Here is a 14,347-nt window from a genome sequence, read left to right on the forward strand (position 1 = left end):
TATATATATATATATATATATATATATGTATATATATATATATATATATATATATATATATATATATATATATATATATATATATATATATATATATATATATATATATAATGTAGTAACGGACACCTTCATAATAATATGTAATATGTACAATATACACACTGCAAGTATATATATATATAATGTAGTAACAGACACCTTCATAATAATATGTTATATGTACGATATACACACTGCAAGTATATACATATAATGTAGTAACAGACACCTTCATAAAAAGATGTAATATGTACAATATACACACTGCAAGTACATATATAATGTAGTAACAGACACCTTCATAATAATGCAATAATAATGTATAATATGTACAATATTTACCGTATTTTGTTCATTTAATCAATGCTGGAAGTAATTCCTCGCCGCATTTATTTCCGTTTCCATAGCAATGTGCTTCCGACTTCCGGCTACAAATTTGTGTCCTGCCTCTGGAAACAAACGCGAGAGTCTTCTAATCGTGGCAGACTTGGTATCAAACAACGAAGACGACTATTTTTGCACAAATTACAATTCACGACCTTACATTTTTGAAGCTGAATATACTGAGGATGAATTGCTGCTTCTAGAAGCGAGTACGAAGGAAGAGTGAGATGTTGGAGCAGACAGAAGCCGAGAGAGTGAGTTTGGCGTGACTTTGACGATATAAACGGGGAATTTAAAGCCATGCTATTTCAACATAAATGGAGTGCTTACCCAAATAAACCGGAGAAAAAACGTCCCTGGCCAGCTGGACCAAACAGACAGCTGTCCATCGAGTGAGTCACACTTTATATTGATCATGATACACGCAGCACGTCATGCGTGTTAGTACAACTACAGTACATACGCTGTCTGGCTAGCTGTGTACAAACAAAACATGAAATAATACTTTACAGATACTGTAATATGATTGTACATGTTTTTCACACGTTACAAATTGGTGTCTTATCACAGTGTTGTGCATTATAAACTCAAACGCATTTCGTGCTGACGCAGTTGCTAGCTTATCTCATTTTGTTGCTAGCTTTTATGGCTAATACCGGAGCACGCCGATGTGTTAGTAGAAAAATAGTTCCTCAGTGTTCACTCTTACAATAATGTTGCTACAGCTTGGTTATTATACAGGTTACAGAATGTAAATGAAGTATTGTTGACATTTTTTAAATACATTTTTAAAGTGATTTAGAGGTAGAATTGATTGCTAACATTAGCTGCATTGCTCGCCACCTACAACGAGCCCATTTTTACATGTTAGAATGCAAAAAACGAATCCTTTTGTCTTCTTGTTAAAGTTAAAGTACCAATGATTGTCACACACACACTAGGTGTGGCGAAATTATTCTCTGCATTTGACCCATCACCTTTGATCACCCCCTGGGAGGTGAGGGGAGCAGTGGGCAGCAGCGGTGGCCGCGCCCGGGAATCATTTTTGGTGATTTAACCCCCAATTCCAACCCTTGGTGCTGAGTGCCAAGCAGGGAGGTAATGGGTCCCATTTTTATAGTCTTTGGTGTGACTCGGCCGGGGTTTGAACTCACAACCTACCGATCTCAGGACGGACACTCTAACCACTAGTGTCTCATAATGATTGTGAACCATAGACAAAATTCACCAAAAAAGTGCAGTTTCTCTGAGGGGGCCAAATCGGCAACAGGCTTCGATAAATAATTCAATATTTGGAAACACTGGATCATTTTTTTTTTCAGACAAGCAGCAAGACTTGAGGAAAAAGTGTTGTAGATAGAGATGTCCGATAATATCGGCCGATAAATGCTTTAAAATGTAATACCGGAAATTATCGGTATCGGTTTAAAAAAGTTAAACTAATGACTTTTTAAAACGCCGCTGTACGGAGCGGTACATATCCGGTAAAACACGAACGTAGGGCATACTTGCCTACCATCCCGATTTTCCCGGGAGACTCCCGAATTTCAGTGCCCCTCCCGAAAATCTCAAGGGGCAACCATTGTCCCGAATTTCTCCCGATTTCCACCCGGACAACAATATTGGGGGCGTGCCTTAAAGGCACTGCCTCTAGCGTCCTCTACAACCTGTCGTCACGTCCGCTTTTCCTACATACAAACAGCGTGCCGGCCCAGTAACATAATATATGCGGCTTTTACACACACATAAGTGAATGCAAGGCATTATTGGTCAACAGCCATACTGGTCACACTGAGGGTGGACATATAAACAACTTTAACACTGTTACAAATATGCAGCACACTCTGAACCCACACCAAACAAGAATGACAAACACATTTCGGGAGAACATCTGCACCGTAACACAACATAAACACAACAGAACAAATACCCAGAACCCCTTGCAGCACTAACTCTTCCGGGACGCTACAATATACACCCCCGCTACCACCAAACCCGCATAATAATGTGTTAATTCCACGACTGTATATATCGGTTGATATCGGAATCGGTAATTAAGAGTTGGACAATATCGGGATATCGGCAAAAAAGCCATCTCTAGTTGTAGCGTTCGGTACAGACGATACTGAAAAAAGCAGGTATTGATGTATTTTGTGCGTGTCGGTATGGACTTGGTATTGATTGAAGTAACGATACTTTTGACACCACTAATGAAATGTCACTTAAAGAATGATTTACAACACACCAGGTTGGAGAACTGCTCTAGAAACTCTACATCTAGGGTGGATCATGCCAGGGCGCGTGCAGGGAGAGAGAAAACACCAATGCTAATAAAGAAACACATGCAGGAACACACACATCATGTAAACACTCAAAGACATGGTGTGTGTGTGTGTGTGTGTGTGTGTGTGTGTGTGTGTGTGTGTGTGTGTGTGTGTGTGTGTGTGTGTGTCTGAAGATGTTATTAAAGAGACCCAGAGAGTCGAGGTCAGAGGTCAAAGTAACCCGGGGTCAAATGAGGAGAGAGGGACAGCTGACTGTGGTGTGTGTGAGTGTGTGTTGTGTACTTGTAAGACAACTTTGTATCACACCAAGAAGACGTTTCAGTTTGTGACACACGCAACATGTGACACTGTGTGTGTGTGTGTGTGTGTGTGTATGTGTGTGTGTGTGTGCACTCACACTGCGTGCTGGGGTCCGTGTCCGTCGTGAGCTTGACGTAGTTGCTCGGAAACAGACCCTCCCGGCCGTTGAGCTCTCCTTTCCACCAATCGCAGTCGTCCTTGCTGAGCACGGTGATCACCTGACCCTTCTGGAAGGCCAGCTCGTCGTCATTCTGAGCCACGTAGTCGTACATGCCGATCACCTGGCACACAGCTGCGCAAAGAGCGTGCCGCACGATTTACACTCCTCCCCATACAGTAATACGTGTGTGTGTGTGCGTGGGTGGGTGAGCACCTGTGCTGGCAGGGGCCAGTTTAGGCGGGGTGGGCTCAGTGGGCGTGGTCTTGCTGGTGCTGGGACTGAGCAGCTTGACGTAATTAGCGGGAAACCAGCCAATTTGGCGCTTTTTGCCCCGGGCCTGGACCAATCAGAGCACAGCACGTCATCAGGGTGCACAACAAACAGCTTCATGGCGTCTTTAACCCTTTGGTCGAACTGATTCAAAACTACGCCAAGACGGCTAAGCGACGAAAAACGGACGTGCTCAAAAAAGTGTTAAGTAAGCTGTCAGAATAATTGTATCTAAGTTATCACAAAACTTTGTGTTTCAATGAGTTCCCGGTGAGCAGACAAAAGCTGTCTTTGATCTTACCAATCAAAAGGCTTGTAAAACTCCACTGTGTAGGATGGGAAGCGACATGAAGGTGTCGGTTTCTTTGATGTATTGTAATCCACAGGAAGATTTTGTCTTGACCCGAGATCTCCAGGCACCTTTTCTTTGAACTGTTTTGTAACCAAAGGCCACGGCTGTTTACGGCCCCCTTCCTTTAGAAACAGCTGTTGCCATGTAATCAGGGAAAGTCCAAATAAAAGAGGAGGCGTACAATCTTTCATCAGAGCGTGGCGGAAGACTGTGCAAAGAGTACAGCCCAGACGTTTCCCCTCAATGAGCTAAATTTAATTCTGTCTCTGTTATTCCTTGCTTCTTTGTCTGTTTAATAGATGTCATCAGTGTTTGAACCTGACATAAGCCATACTTTTTTTTTTCTTGAAACTTTTAACGCTTAAAATTCTTCAACAGTTTCAGGCCTATCCATAGATATAATGTTTGTATTTATTTATGTTATGCTCTTTTTGAAAAAAAACAATTTTTTTATGATTGCAAAAACACAAAATATGCATAATTTCAAAAAAGAAGTAGCAAAGTGGAGTATTTTAGATGATGTAATTACAGCCTTTAATAGGTCAATATGTCATAATACTGATTTTGATGCATTAATATTTTGGGAACAATGACAGTTTTTTCCAAAAACTCACGATATCCCTACTTAGCCGAAAAACAGACACACTCAAAAAAGTGTTATATATGAGTCAAATATTATTTTGTTTTAAACGCTTTAAATGTACTCAACAGTTTCAGACCTATCTATAGATATAACGTTTTTATAATGTTGTAATGTTTTTTTCAATGTTTTATGCACTTTTTGAAAAAATAAATAAATAAATATTATTTTTGGGAAAATCACAAAATATGCAATATTTTCCAAAAATGAGTTGCAAAGAGAATACTTTAAATGAGGTAATAACAGCCTTTAATAGGTCAATATTCATAAAAACACTGATTTTGATTACTAATTATTTTTGGAACATGAGTGTTGTTTCTAAAAACTCACACTATCCCTACTTAGCTGAAAGGTTGTAAGTTGGTCACATATTATTTTGTTTTAAACTTTCAACGCTTTAAATTATTTTCAACAGTTTCAGACCTATCTATAGTTACAACATTTTTTATATAGTTTTATTATTTTTTCATTGTTTAATGCTCCTTGTAAAATAAAAAATAAAAAACACTGTTATTTTTCGGAAAATTCCAAAATACGCAATATTTCCCCAAAATTAGTTGGAATACTTAAGATGAGGTAATTACAGCCCATATTAATTTAATAATTTATAACAGTGATTTTGGTGCATTATTATTTTTGAATTAATGACTACTATTATGAATACTATTTTTTCTAATAGTGTTCAAAGTCGTGTATGATTTATTATTAAACTTTAACGCTACAAATCTTTCAGCAGCTTCAGCCGTATCCATAAATATTAAGTTGTTTATGTCTTTTAAGTTGTATTATGTTTTTGTAAAACATATTAAAATGTATATATATATATATATATATATAATTTTAAAAAATTATATATATTTTTTAAAATAAATAATACATAAATAAAATATATACCGGTACATACATTTTTTTTTTAAATTCATTACGAGAAAAACACAAAATACGCCATGTTTTCCAAAAAATTGTTTTAAAGTGGAATATTTGAGATTAGGTTTCGGCATGGGGTTGCACGATGAAGCAGGGGTTAGCGCTCAAGCGTCACAGCGGTTCGATTGCCGGGCTCAAAGTCTTTCTGTGTGTAGTTTGCACGTTCTCCCTGGGACTGAAAGGGTTCTGTACAGGTACCAACACCAAATGGTCCCCAGTGTGTGAATGTGAGTGTAATTGCTTGTCTGCCTGTGTTGGCCCTGCGGTGAGGTGGCGGCGACTCGCCCAGGGTGTAAACGCCTTCCCCCTAAGTGCAGCTGGGATGGGCTACCCCGGGAAGGACAGGCGGTAGAAAATAGATGGCTGGAAGGTATTTGCACCTACTTTTTAACGTTTGTTTTAACGTAAATAACATTGAAGACGCCACCACTTGAAGTTACATAACCACATACTCTGTCGCAATCTAGGGATTTTGTGGCACAATTGCACATACACGCACTGACAATGGACACAAATTGTCTTCAAAACCACTTTTACACACCTTTGTGTAGCAATAACAACCCACCACGATCATTGTTTATTGCATTTAAGTCGTTCAATTTGAAAGAACACTTATGCAAAAACACTGCATGTGAATAATAAGTCTCTCTCATTAAGTGGAGGTTGAGAAGTGCAATTACACCCAGGACAAATTGTCCTTGTATTTGGAAAGGAGATGCTTAGATCCATTCAGTATTTGTGTCATGTCAGAATTTCAGTATATTAAAAAATATGTGTTACAATGGGAGTTAATGGGTGACGGGCAAAAGGGCTTAAGTGTATAGTAAATGAATATCTCTAATTTGGAATATCTTTGCAAAAAGTGCCATGATGCCATTTTAAAGATACATTTGTCCAAAACTATGTGGTCAAGTTTCAGCCCTCTAACCTTTAAATTTAACTGATTTTTCAAAGATGGAAAAAAGAAATGCGGAATATGTGCGTTTTTGGAGGGTGCTAAATGCGTTCTAATGTACCTGAAGTTCCCCCTCCCACCAGCCCCCAGGGTTCTTCTTCCTGATGAGGATGAGCTGGCCTGGCGCTAATGTCAGCTGCTCGGCTCCTGTCGCACAGTAGGGGGCGATGACCTGGGCAATCTCTGATGAAGAGACAGGGGAGCAAGTATTAAATGGTCATATTTGGACCAACGTCACTGGACTACTAAAACAAAATGTGATATAAATACAAATGTAACTAATACACAGAGATACCTCGATTAAACACGCCACGCTTTTCTTCCGAATCGTTTTTTGATTGTCAAAAGTTTGCCCCAGTTTCCATAATCCGTCTTAGCTATTGTACGACCAAAACATTGCACGTAACAAACCAGTCCGTTCTCCCGCGAATCATTCTGCGGAACGGAGTGCCCGAACAAAGAATCAGACAAGTTGGTGATTCAGTCTCTGTGCTTTTACGTTTTTATCCAGTATCACTGCAGAATAATCCTCATGGGACCAAAAAAAGTTGCGAGTTGTAGCATACAAAGTATGCTGTTGGGTTGCGGAGCAATGACAGTGTGACGTGTTGTGTTGTAGAGAGAATTACTTAGTTAGCCACATTACTAAAAATGACTCAAAATGGTTCGGATGAAACTTTCAGGAAATGTCAGAAATGGGATAAGGAACAAGTATTTAGATTTTGGGGCTGATTCAGATCATTTCTAATGAGGCATTACAAGTTTAGTAACAAGGCTGAAGTTCAGTGTGCGTGCGGCCCCGCCTCCACCCACAGAGACAAAGACTAAATTTAGGCTGCAGGCCAAAGTGGACCCAAATCAGATTTTGAAAAAATCTCATTTAATCGAGATAATTGTCTAGACTGCAAGTAAAATGTGATCTTTATCAGAATCCAGTATAAACGCGCACAGACCCCTATGTGGCCTCGACGACACTTGCATGCGCAGTTTGATCAAGTGCAAACAAAGGAAGTTGACTGGACTCCGTAAATGAACAAGGAAGTTGCTACTACAAAATAAAATAAAAGTTGCCACACCTTAACACATTAGAGGGTGCAATGTTGAGCGCATGCATGTGCACGTGTGCCTTTACCTGGTTTCTTTCCTAGGCTGCCCGTCTTCCCTGCTGGTCCTAAAGACTGGAGACACAAACAAAGTCAAATAAAAGTCTTCAATGCATTTATGGGCATCTTTACTCAACAAAAAGCAACTTAATAAACACAAGTGTCGTTTTTAATTGATTACTGTGAAGTAGGTGTCCAAACTACGACCAGCGGTCCAGCCTCTTCAATTAAACCCGCGGGAGGTCATGAGTAGAGATGTCCGATAATGGCTTTTTTGCCGATATCCGATATTCCGATATTGTCCAACTCTTAATTACCGATTCCGATATCAATCGATACCGATATATACAGTCGTGGAATTAACACATTATTATGCCTAATGTTGTGATGCCCCGCTGGATGCATTAAACAATGTAACAAGGTTTTCCAAAATAAATCAACTCAAGTTATGGAAAAAAATGCCAACATGGCACTGCCAGATTTATTATTGAAGTCACAAAGTGCATTATTTTTTTTAACATGCCTCAAAACAGCAGCTTGGAGTTTGGGACATGCTCTCCCTGAGAGAGCATGAGGAGGTTGAGGTGGGTGGGGTTGGGGGTGGCGGGGTTGAGGTGGGGGGTTGTATATTGTAGCGTCCCGGAAGAGTTAGTGCTTCAATAGGTTCTGAGTATTTGTTCTGTTGTGTTTATGTTGTGTTACGGTGCGGATGTTCTCCCGAAATGTGTTTGTCATTCTTGTTTGGTGTGGGTTCACAGTGTGGCGCATATTTGTAACAGTGTTAAAGTTGTTTATATGGCTACCCTCAGCGTGACCTGTATGGCTGTTGACCAAGTATGCTTTGCATTCACTTGTGTGTGTGAAAAGCCATAGATAATATGTGATTGGGCCGGCATGCAAAGGCAGTGCCTTTAAGGTTTATTGGCGCTCTGTACTTCTCCCTACGTCCGTGTACCACTCCGTACAGCGGCATTTTAGTCATAAATTTGACTTTTTGAGACCGATACCGATAATTTCCGATATTACATTTTAAAGCATTTATCGGCCGATAATATCGGCAGTGCGATATTATCGGACATCCCTAGTCATGAGTTTTACAAAGCACTGCAGAGTGCTTTCAAATGTAACTTAAATACCAGGTGGTCTCTGAATGCTACATATTTGCTGCCATCTTGTGGACAACGTCAGTAAATCAGATCAATGACCCTTGAACGTACTTTGAAATAACAGCACAGCTTTTACTTATATGACACAACAACCTTCTCTAGTCAAATGCAACTATTATAAAGGTCAATACATATGACACAACCTGCTCACTAAACATTGTGGATATTATGAAAAATGTCCAAACCCCATAAAAAAATTATAGGTTACACCCATTTAAATCCATTAAAGCAGTGGTCCCCAACCACCGGTCCGGGGACCGGCACTGTTCTGTGACGCATTTGCTACCAGGCCGCACAGACATTAAATAATTTATAACAGACCGCATTTTCTCCTACTTAACTTTCGCCAGTCCCACCAGACACACCACTTAGCTTGTTCATAGATATAGATGTGTTATAAAACTCCTGATAGGAAGTCGCCATTTGCTATATTTGTTACATGGGACAACGCACATTAATAAACATATCAAATGCAAAGGTGCCAAATCGTAGCCAAAAGCTAGGTTCCATCTGCAGTCCGCGGCAGATTGATGACCTAAGATCAGGGCAGATCAGGAACAAAGTGACCATAGTAGTTAAAGTGCATCAGGCAGATGGAGAAGTGCTCAATTGTTGCATATAATAATTGTGATGAAGGACGGGACAAGCGGTAGAAAATTAATGGATGGATGGAAGAAAATACACATCTCCTTTGGCTTAGTAAGTTAAAGTGCTGCTATTATTTCACATAGTTCTATTACACAAGTCGTTAGCAATAACAGATGTATTCACGCATGGAAAATAAGACGAAAAAAAGCTAACAGTGTATCTACTTATGAAATATTGCACAAAATATGAATACATAACTTTTAGAATGAAAATTGAAATCCACAGAAATCTATTGGAACTAATAGCTTTATTATATATTCATGCGCTTGTTCTTTAATGTGATACATCACCTATAACCAATCAGATATTAAAGCCAAAAAAGTCTACTACTAGCAAAAATGAGTAAAAGCCAAAAGTCTATGGAGAGCTTTTTTTGCAAAAGAAAAAGGCCAGGGGCTCCCACTAATTCAACTTCATGGTGAGTTTTTTCATGTATTCATTTTTCCATGCACTCATTTGCTTTATTTATCTGCCACACGTGGAAGGCCAGTCCGTGAAAATAATGCCTACATTTAAACCGGTCCCTGGTGCAAAAAAGGTTGGGGACCCCTGCATTAGAGTGCATGCTGAGAACAATGTAAAACTCCCTCCCCACACTTATCCATGTTTGCCGCATTTTAGCTGCTTGAAATTTCTGATTGATTACAAAACTTTAAGACGGTCGTCACGAACGTAAACAAGGTAGGAGTCCAACTTTCACATACTGTTAATATCCAATTATATTAATGAAATATCCATTATATTAATATAATATGTACACACACACACACACACACATACTATATATAGTTACTTTAGATCAGGGGTCACCAACGCGGTGCCCGCGGGCACCAGGTAGCCTGTAAGGACCAGATGAGTAGCCCGCTGGCCTGTTCTAAAAATAGCTCAAATAGCAGCACTTACCAGTGAGCTGCCTATATTTTTTAAATTTTATTTATTTACTAGCAAACTGGTCTCGCTTTGCTCGACATTTTTAATTCTAAGAGAGACAAAACTCAAATAGAATTTGAAAATCCAAGAAAATATTTTAAAGACTTGGTCTTCACTAACTAACTAACAAAGAAACAGATAACAGATTTGGTGTCCAGTTCAAAGTGTGACATGATTTATTTAAAAATTTGAGAGTTGACTTTTGTATTTTACATGAGTTATTATTTGTACAAACATGGTGCAAAGTAATTCATGATTTGTTAAAAAAATGTTAGTGGCTAGCTAGTTAAAATGGGATATTGTGATTTCACAAGACTGTCTTAGAAGTGATCATTTGAAAATGTTCAATTTGAAAAATGTGCACTTAGAGAAAATATAAAAATAAAGTGTTGCATATTGATATTTATCTGTTCCTATATATATTTATTGTGAGAAATCATTAAGATGATCAGTGTTTCCACAAAGATAAATATCATTAATTATTAATAATAACATAGAATTAAAGGTAAATTGAGCAAATTGGCTATTTCTGGCAATTTATTTAAGTGTGTATCAAACTGGTAGCCCTTCGCACTAATCAGTACCCAAGAAGTAGCTCTTGGTTTCAAAAAGGTTGGTGACCCCTGCTTTAGATGCAGTCGGCTTTTGACCCCTGGCCAAATTTTATTATCCCAATGTGGTCATAACCTTTGGACACCCCTGCTATAAACAGTCAATCAAATTTGTCCAGAATGGACAAAAAGTGTCACTGTGGACTATCAATAGCCTCTGAGGATCATCTCACCTCTAACGACGAGTCTCTCGGTTTGACGTAGTTGGACGGGAAGACTCCGGTCTTGCCCGCGACCATGCCCGTCCACCAGTCTCCCTCCTTCCTGGTCACCATGACGACGTCTCCCTGCTGAAAACTCAGGTCGCCCTGCTCGCTGCTCTCATACGTGTACATGGCGACATACTCTGTGCAGACACAAAGGAGGACCAGGTGACACAACTGAAATCATGCAGATGCTTCAATGTGGAGGTTACCTTCCCCAGACTCTGTGGGCTTGACCAAGGTGGGGGATGGGCGTTTTCCGTTGGGGGGGCTTTCTGGCAACGTGGTTTCACTGAGAAAAAAAAAAAGCACCACAATATTATCTAATGTCATTTGTTGAGTGTTTATCAACTTTAACAAAATAGTCACGTAGCTTCCAGTACTTTGGAATCTCGATTTACAAACTTTTTGGTTCACAAACTTTTAGACCGAGCCAAATATGCCTCTGTGTACAAACGCTTCATTCAGTCATTCATTTCGTTTCACGCCTACAGGCAAAAAGCAGGGCACAGCATTGTTGCGGAGGCACTTTCTGCACAGGACATGCCTAGTCAGTGTTTCTTTTCTTGCCATTCACCAAGTTATATCTATTTTTCTGACTCAATATAGGTATACAAAACCAACTAACCAGTCTGGAAAGGAGGAGGGATTTGCTGTGGACTTATAAAGGACTATTGGCAATCACTACATTAATGGCACTCAGAAGTATGGGAGAATCATCGACGCAGGCTTCATACCACAGACAGTTTTCATTGTGATGAGACCGGAATTTTCTGGAAAAAAAATTCTGATGAAAAGAAGTCTGATCTACAAAATTTGCAGGCAGCATACCCCTTCCCCTTCGAGCTGTCCTGGATCAATTTAAATTATTTTTTCCAATCATTTTGGAACTTGCAAGCGTACTTCTTCTTACTCATCGTCGCCATGTCTCTTCTTCGTTCTTCTGCTTCGTCTCTGTTATGTTTTTGGACATTACTACTTGCCGTAGTTTTGAAGCAATGCATTATGGGAATCCGGATGTTGTGTATCAGTGTATTAACGTGCCGGTTGGAGTAAACACACGCTGAGAAATAGCGCCGTGCCTTCCTACTTTATGGGTTATAGATAAACCTATGGATAACGGAGACATAGTCTCTTTTTCAGGTGAGAGAGGACGCTAAAGGCAGTGCCTTTAAGGCACGCCCCCAATATTGTTGTCCGGGTGGAAATCGGGAGAAATTCGGGAGAATGGTTGCCCCGGGAGATTTTCGGGTGGGGCACTGAAATTCGGGAGTCTCCCGGGAAAATCGGGAGGGTTGGCAAGTATGCACACGCGCCAAGGCAGAAAGGGAAGAAAATGTCAACACAAGCAATAAACACACTCAAACAATGTCAAACAAATAGTAAAATCACATTAAACACCTAACAATAAGCTCTTAAAATGAAAGTGCAGAAATACAAAATATGTAAGGAATGCTTAATAAAGTGTAAGAAAATAGTGTGAAAATGTAAACAGAGAAACCTGCGAAGAACTATTTTCTGCAGCTTTAGTGCCAGGAAGTTATAGCTGTGTAACATTTAATGTGGTCTGGTATTCTTATTTCAGTATGGAAATACATTTATGTTATGCAGTAATCAGTGTTTGAATTATATTGGACCAAATTAAAAACGTTTTAAAGTAGCACATTTGTTATATTTTGTAAGTTTTTTTTCTTTATTCATAGAGTCCTGCACCCTCGTTCCTACCTGTTGTTTCCGTATCCCCAAATAGGGAACGGACGAGGGTTGAAAAGAAAAGAGGTGAGTGGCCTACAGTCCGTTTTTTAAAAAGCCAAAAAAGTGCCATAAAGTCCAGGTGACTTTTCCTCTTTCATCCACAACTTCTTCATTTTGGCTTTCTCTTCTCACTCCATGCAAAGAATCAACCAAATTTTATAGCTGATACTGTTACCTGATTGGCTGTTAGCGTGTCACTCCCACTGATCAGTGATCACTTCCTGTCATACTTGCCAACCTTGAGACCCCCAATACAAGGGAGGTGGGGGTGGGGGGCGTGGTCGGGGGTGGGGAGGGGGCGTGGTTACGGGCGTGGTTAATAGGGGAGTATATTTACAGCTAGAATTCACCAACTCAAGTATTTCATATATATATATATATATATATATATATATATATATATATATATATATATATATATATATATATATATATATATATATATATATATATGTGTATGTATGTATGAAATATTTGACTTTCAGTGTTTCAGTGAATTCTAGCTATATATATATATATGTATATATATTTATTTTATTATACATATAAATAAAATAAATACTTGAATTTCAGTGTTCCGGGGGCTATCCAGTAGATGGCAGTATTGTCCTGTTTAACTTCTCCCCCGTTCATGACTCGGCCACCGTGTTCAATGGAGAAGTCTGTTCTACAAAATGTACAGGCAACATAATTACATACCCCTTCCCTTTCGAACTGTCCTGGATGAACTGAAATTCTTGTTTCCATTCGTTTTGGAACTTGCAAGCGTATTTCTTCATCTTGCTCGTCGACGGCGTCGCCATGTCTGTAACTTCCTCGTTCTTCTGCTTCGTCTCCTTGTTGTGTGCGCAGTTGTGCACTCTACTCTCTAAAAGCCGTAGATGTTATGATGTCATTGGGCAGGCAAGTTGTTTATATTGTGGGAAAGCAGACGTGAGAACAGGCTGTCCCCACTCTCAGGTCCGCATTGAGCTGGAGGGGGCGTGGCCTCCAGCTCCGGCTGAATACCGGGAGTTTGTCGGGAGAACATTTCTGCCGGGAGGTTATCGGGAGAGGCGCTGAATACAGAGTCTCCCGCTAAAAACGGGAGGGTTGGCAAGTATGCTTCCTGTTTTGCTAGGTTACCAGACCATGGGTGCCTTTGTTCATGCAACCAACCTTGCTTTGCAACTTCCGTTTTTTTTACGACCAAAAAACATATTTATCAAACGTTTTACTGAACACATTTTTGAAATTGGTTTTGATTATGTACCTATAGCGATATATATTGACATTGTTTTATCCACCCAGCCGTAGTTCAAAGTCTACAAAAATACACTAACATACAGACTTTATAAGGCATATTTTACATTGTTTCTTTTAAAGAAATTTGATGACCTTTGACCTTTACCTGTTGTTACTGCGCGCTGACACAGCGACCGGCGGCATCAAGGTGGCGGAGATGAGCTTCACGTAGCTCTTGGGAAACCAGCCTCTCTGTCCAGTCTGCAGTTCCCCCAACCACCACATGTCCTGCTGCTCCAACACCGTTATGATCTGTGAGACAACAAAATGGCGTCTAGCCAAAGTCGCCCGACTCAACCCCGTCCGCGTGAGTGGCAGGCAAAAGTCGGATCTTT

General features: G+C 39.8%; 1 protein-coding gene across 3 annotated transcripts in view; it reads right to left on the minus strand.

Moving 5' to 3' along the window:
• Positions 1 to 14,347, minus strand: part of itsn1 (intersectin 1 (SH3 domain protein)) — a 104,993-nt gene that overhangs the window by 25,763 nt on the left and 64,883 nt on the right. For all 3 annotated transcript variants that reach the window (XM_062059326.1, XM_062059324.1, XM_062059325.1), the window contains 7 exons: positions 14,119 to 14,264; positions 11,186 to 11,265; positions 10,944 to 11,116; positions 7,445 to 7,490; positions 6,374 to 6,495; positions 3,382 to 3,505; positions 3,106 to 3,300 (listed from right to left, as the gene is read on the minus strand). In XM_062059326.1, the coding sequence (XP_061915310.1) occupies positions 3,106 to 3,300; positions 3,382 to 3,505; positions 6,374 to 6,495; positions 7,445 to 7,490; positions 10,944 to 11,116; positions 11,186 to 11,265; positions 14,119 to 14,264 (886 nt within the window). The remainder of the gene's footprint in view (positions 1 to 3,105; positions 3,301 to 3,381; positions 3,506 to 6,373; positions 6,496 to 7,444; positions 7,491 to 10,943; positions 11,117 to 11,185; positions 11,266 to 14,118; positions 14,265 to 14,347) is intronic.

The sequence above is a fragment of the Entelurus aequoreus genome, linkage group LG09, assembly GCF_033978785.1.
Source record: "Entelurus aequoreus isolate RoL-2023_Sb linkage group LG09, RoL_Eaeq_v1.1, whole genome shotgun sequence".
Lineage (NCBI taxonomy): Eukaryota > Metazoa > Chordata > Actinopteri > Syngnathiformes > Syngnathidae > Entelurus > Entelurus aequoreus.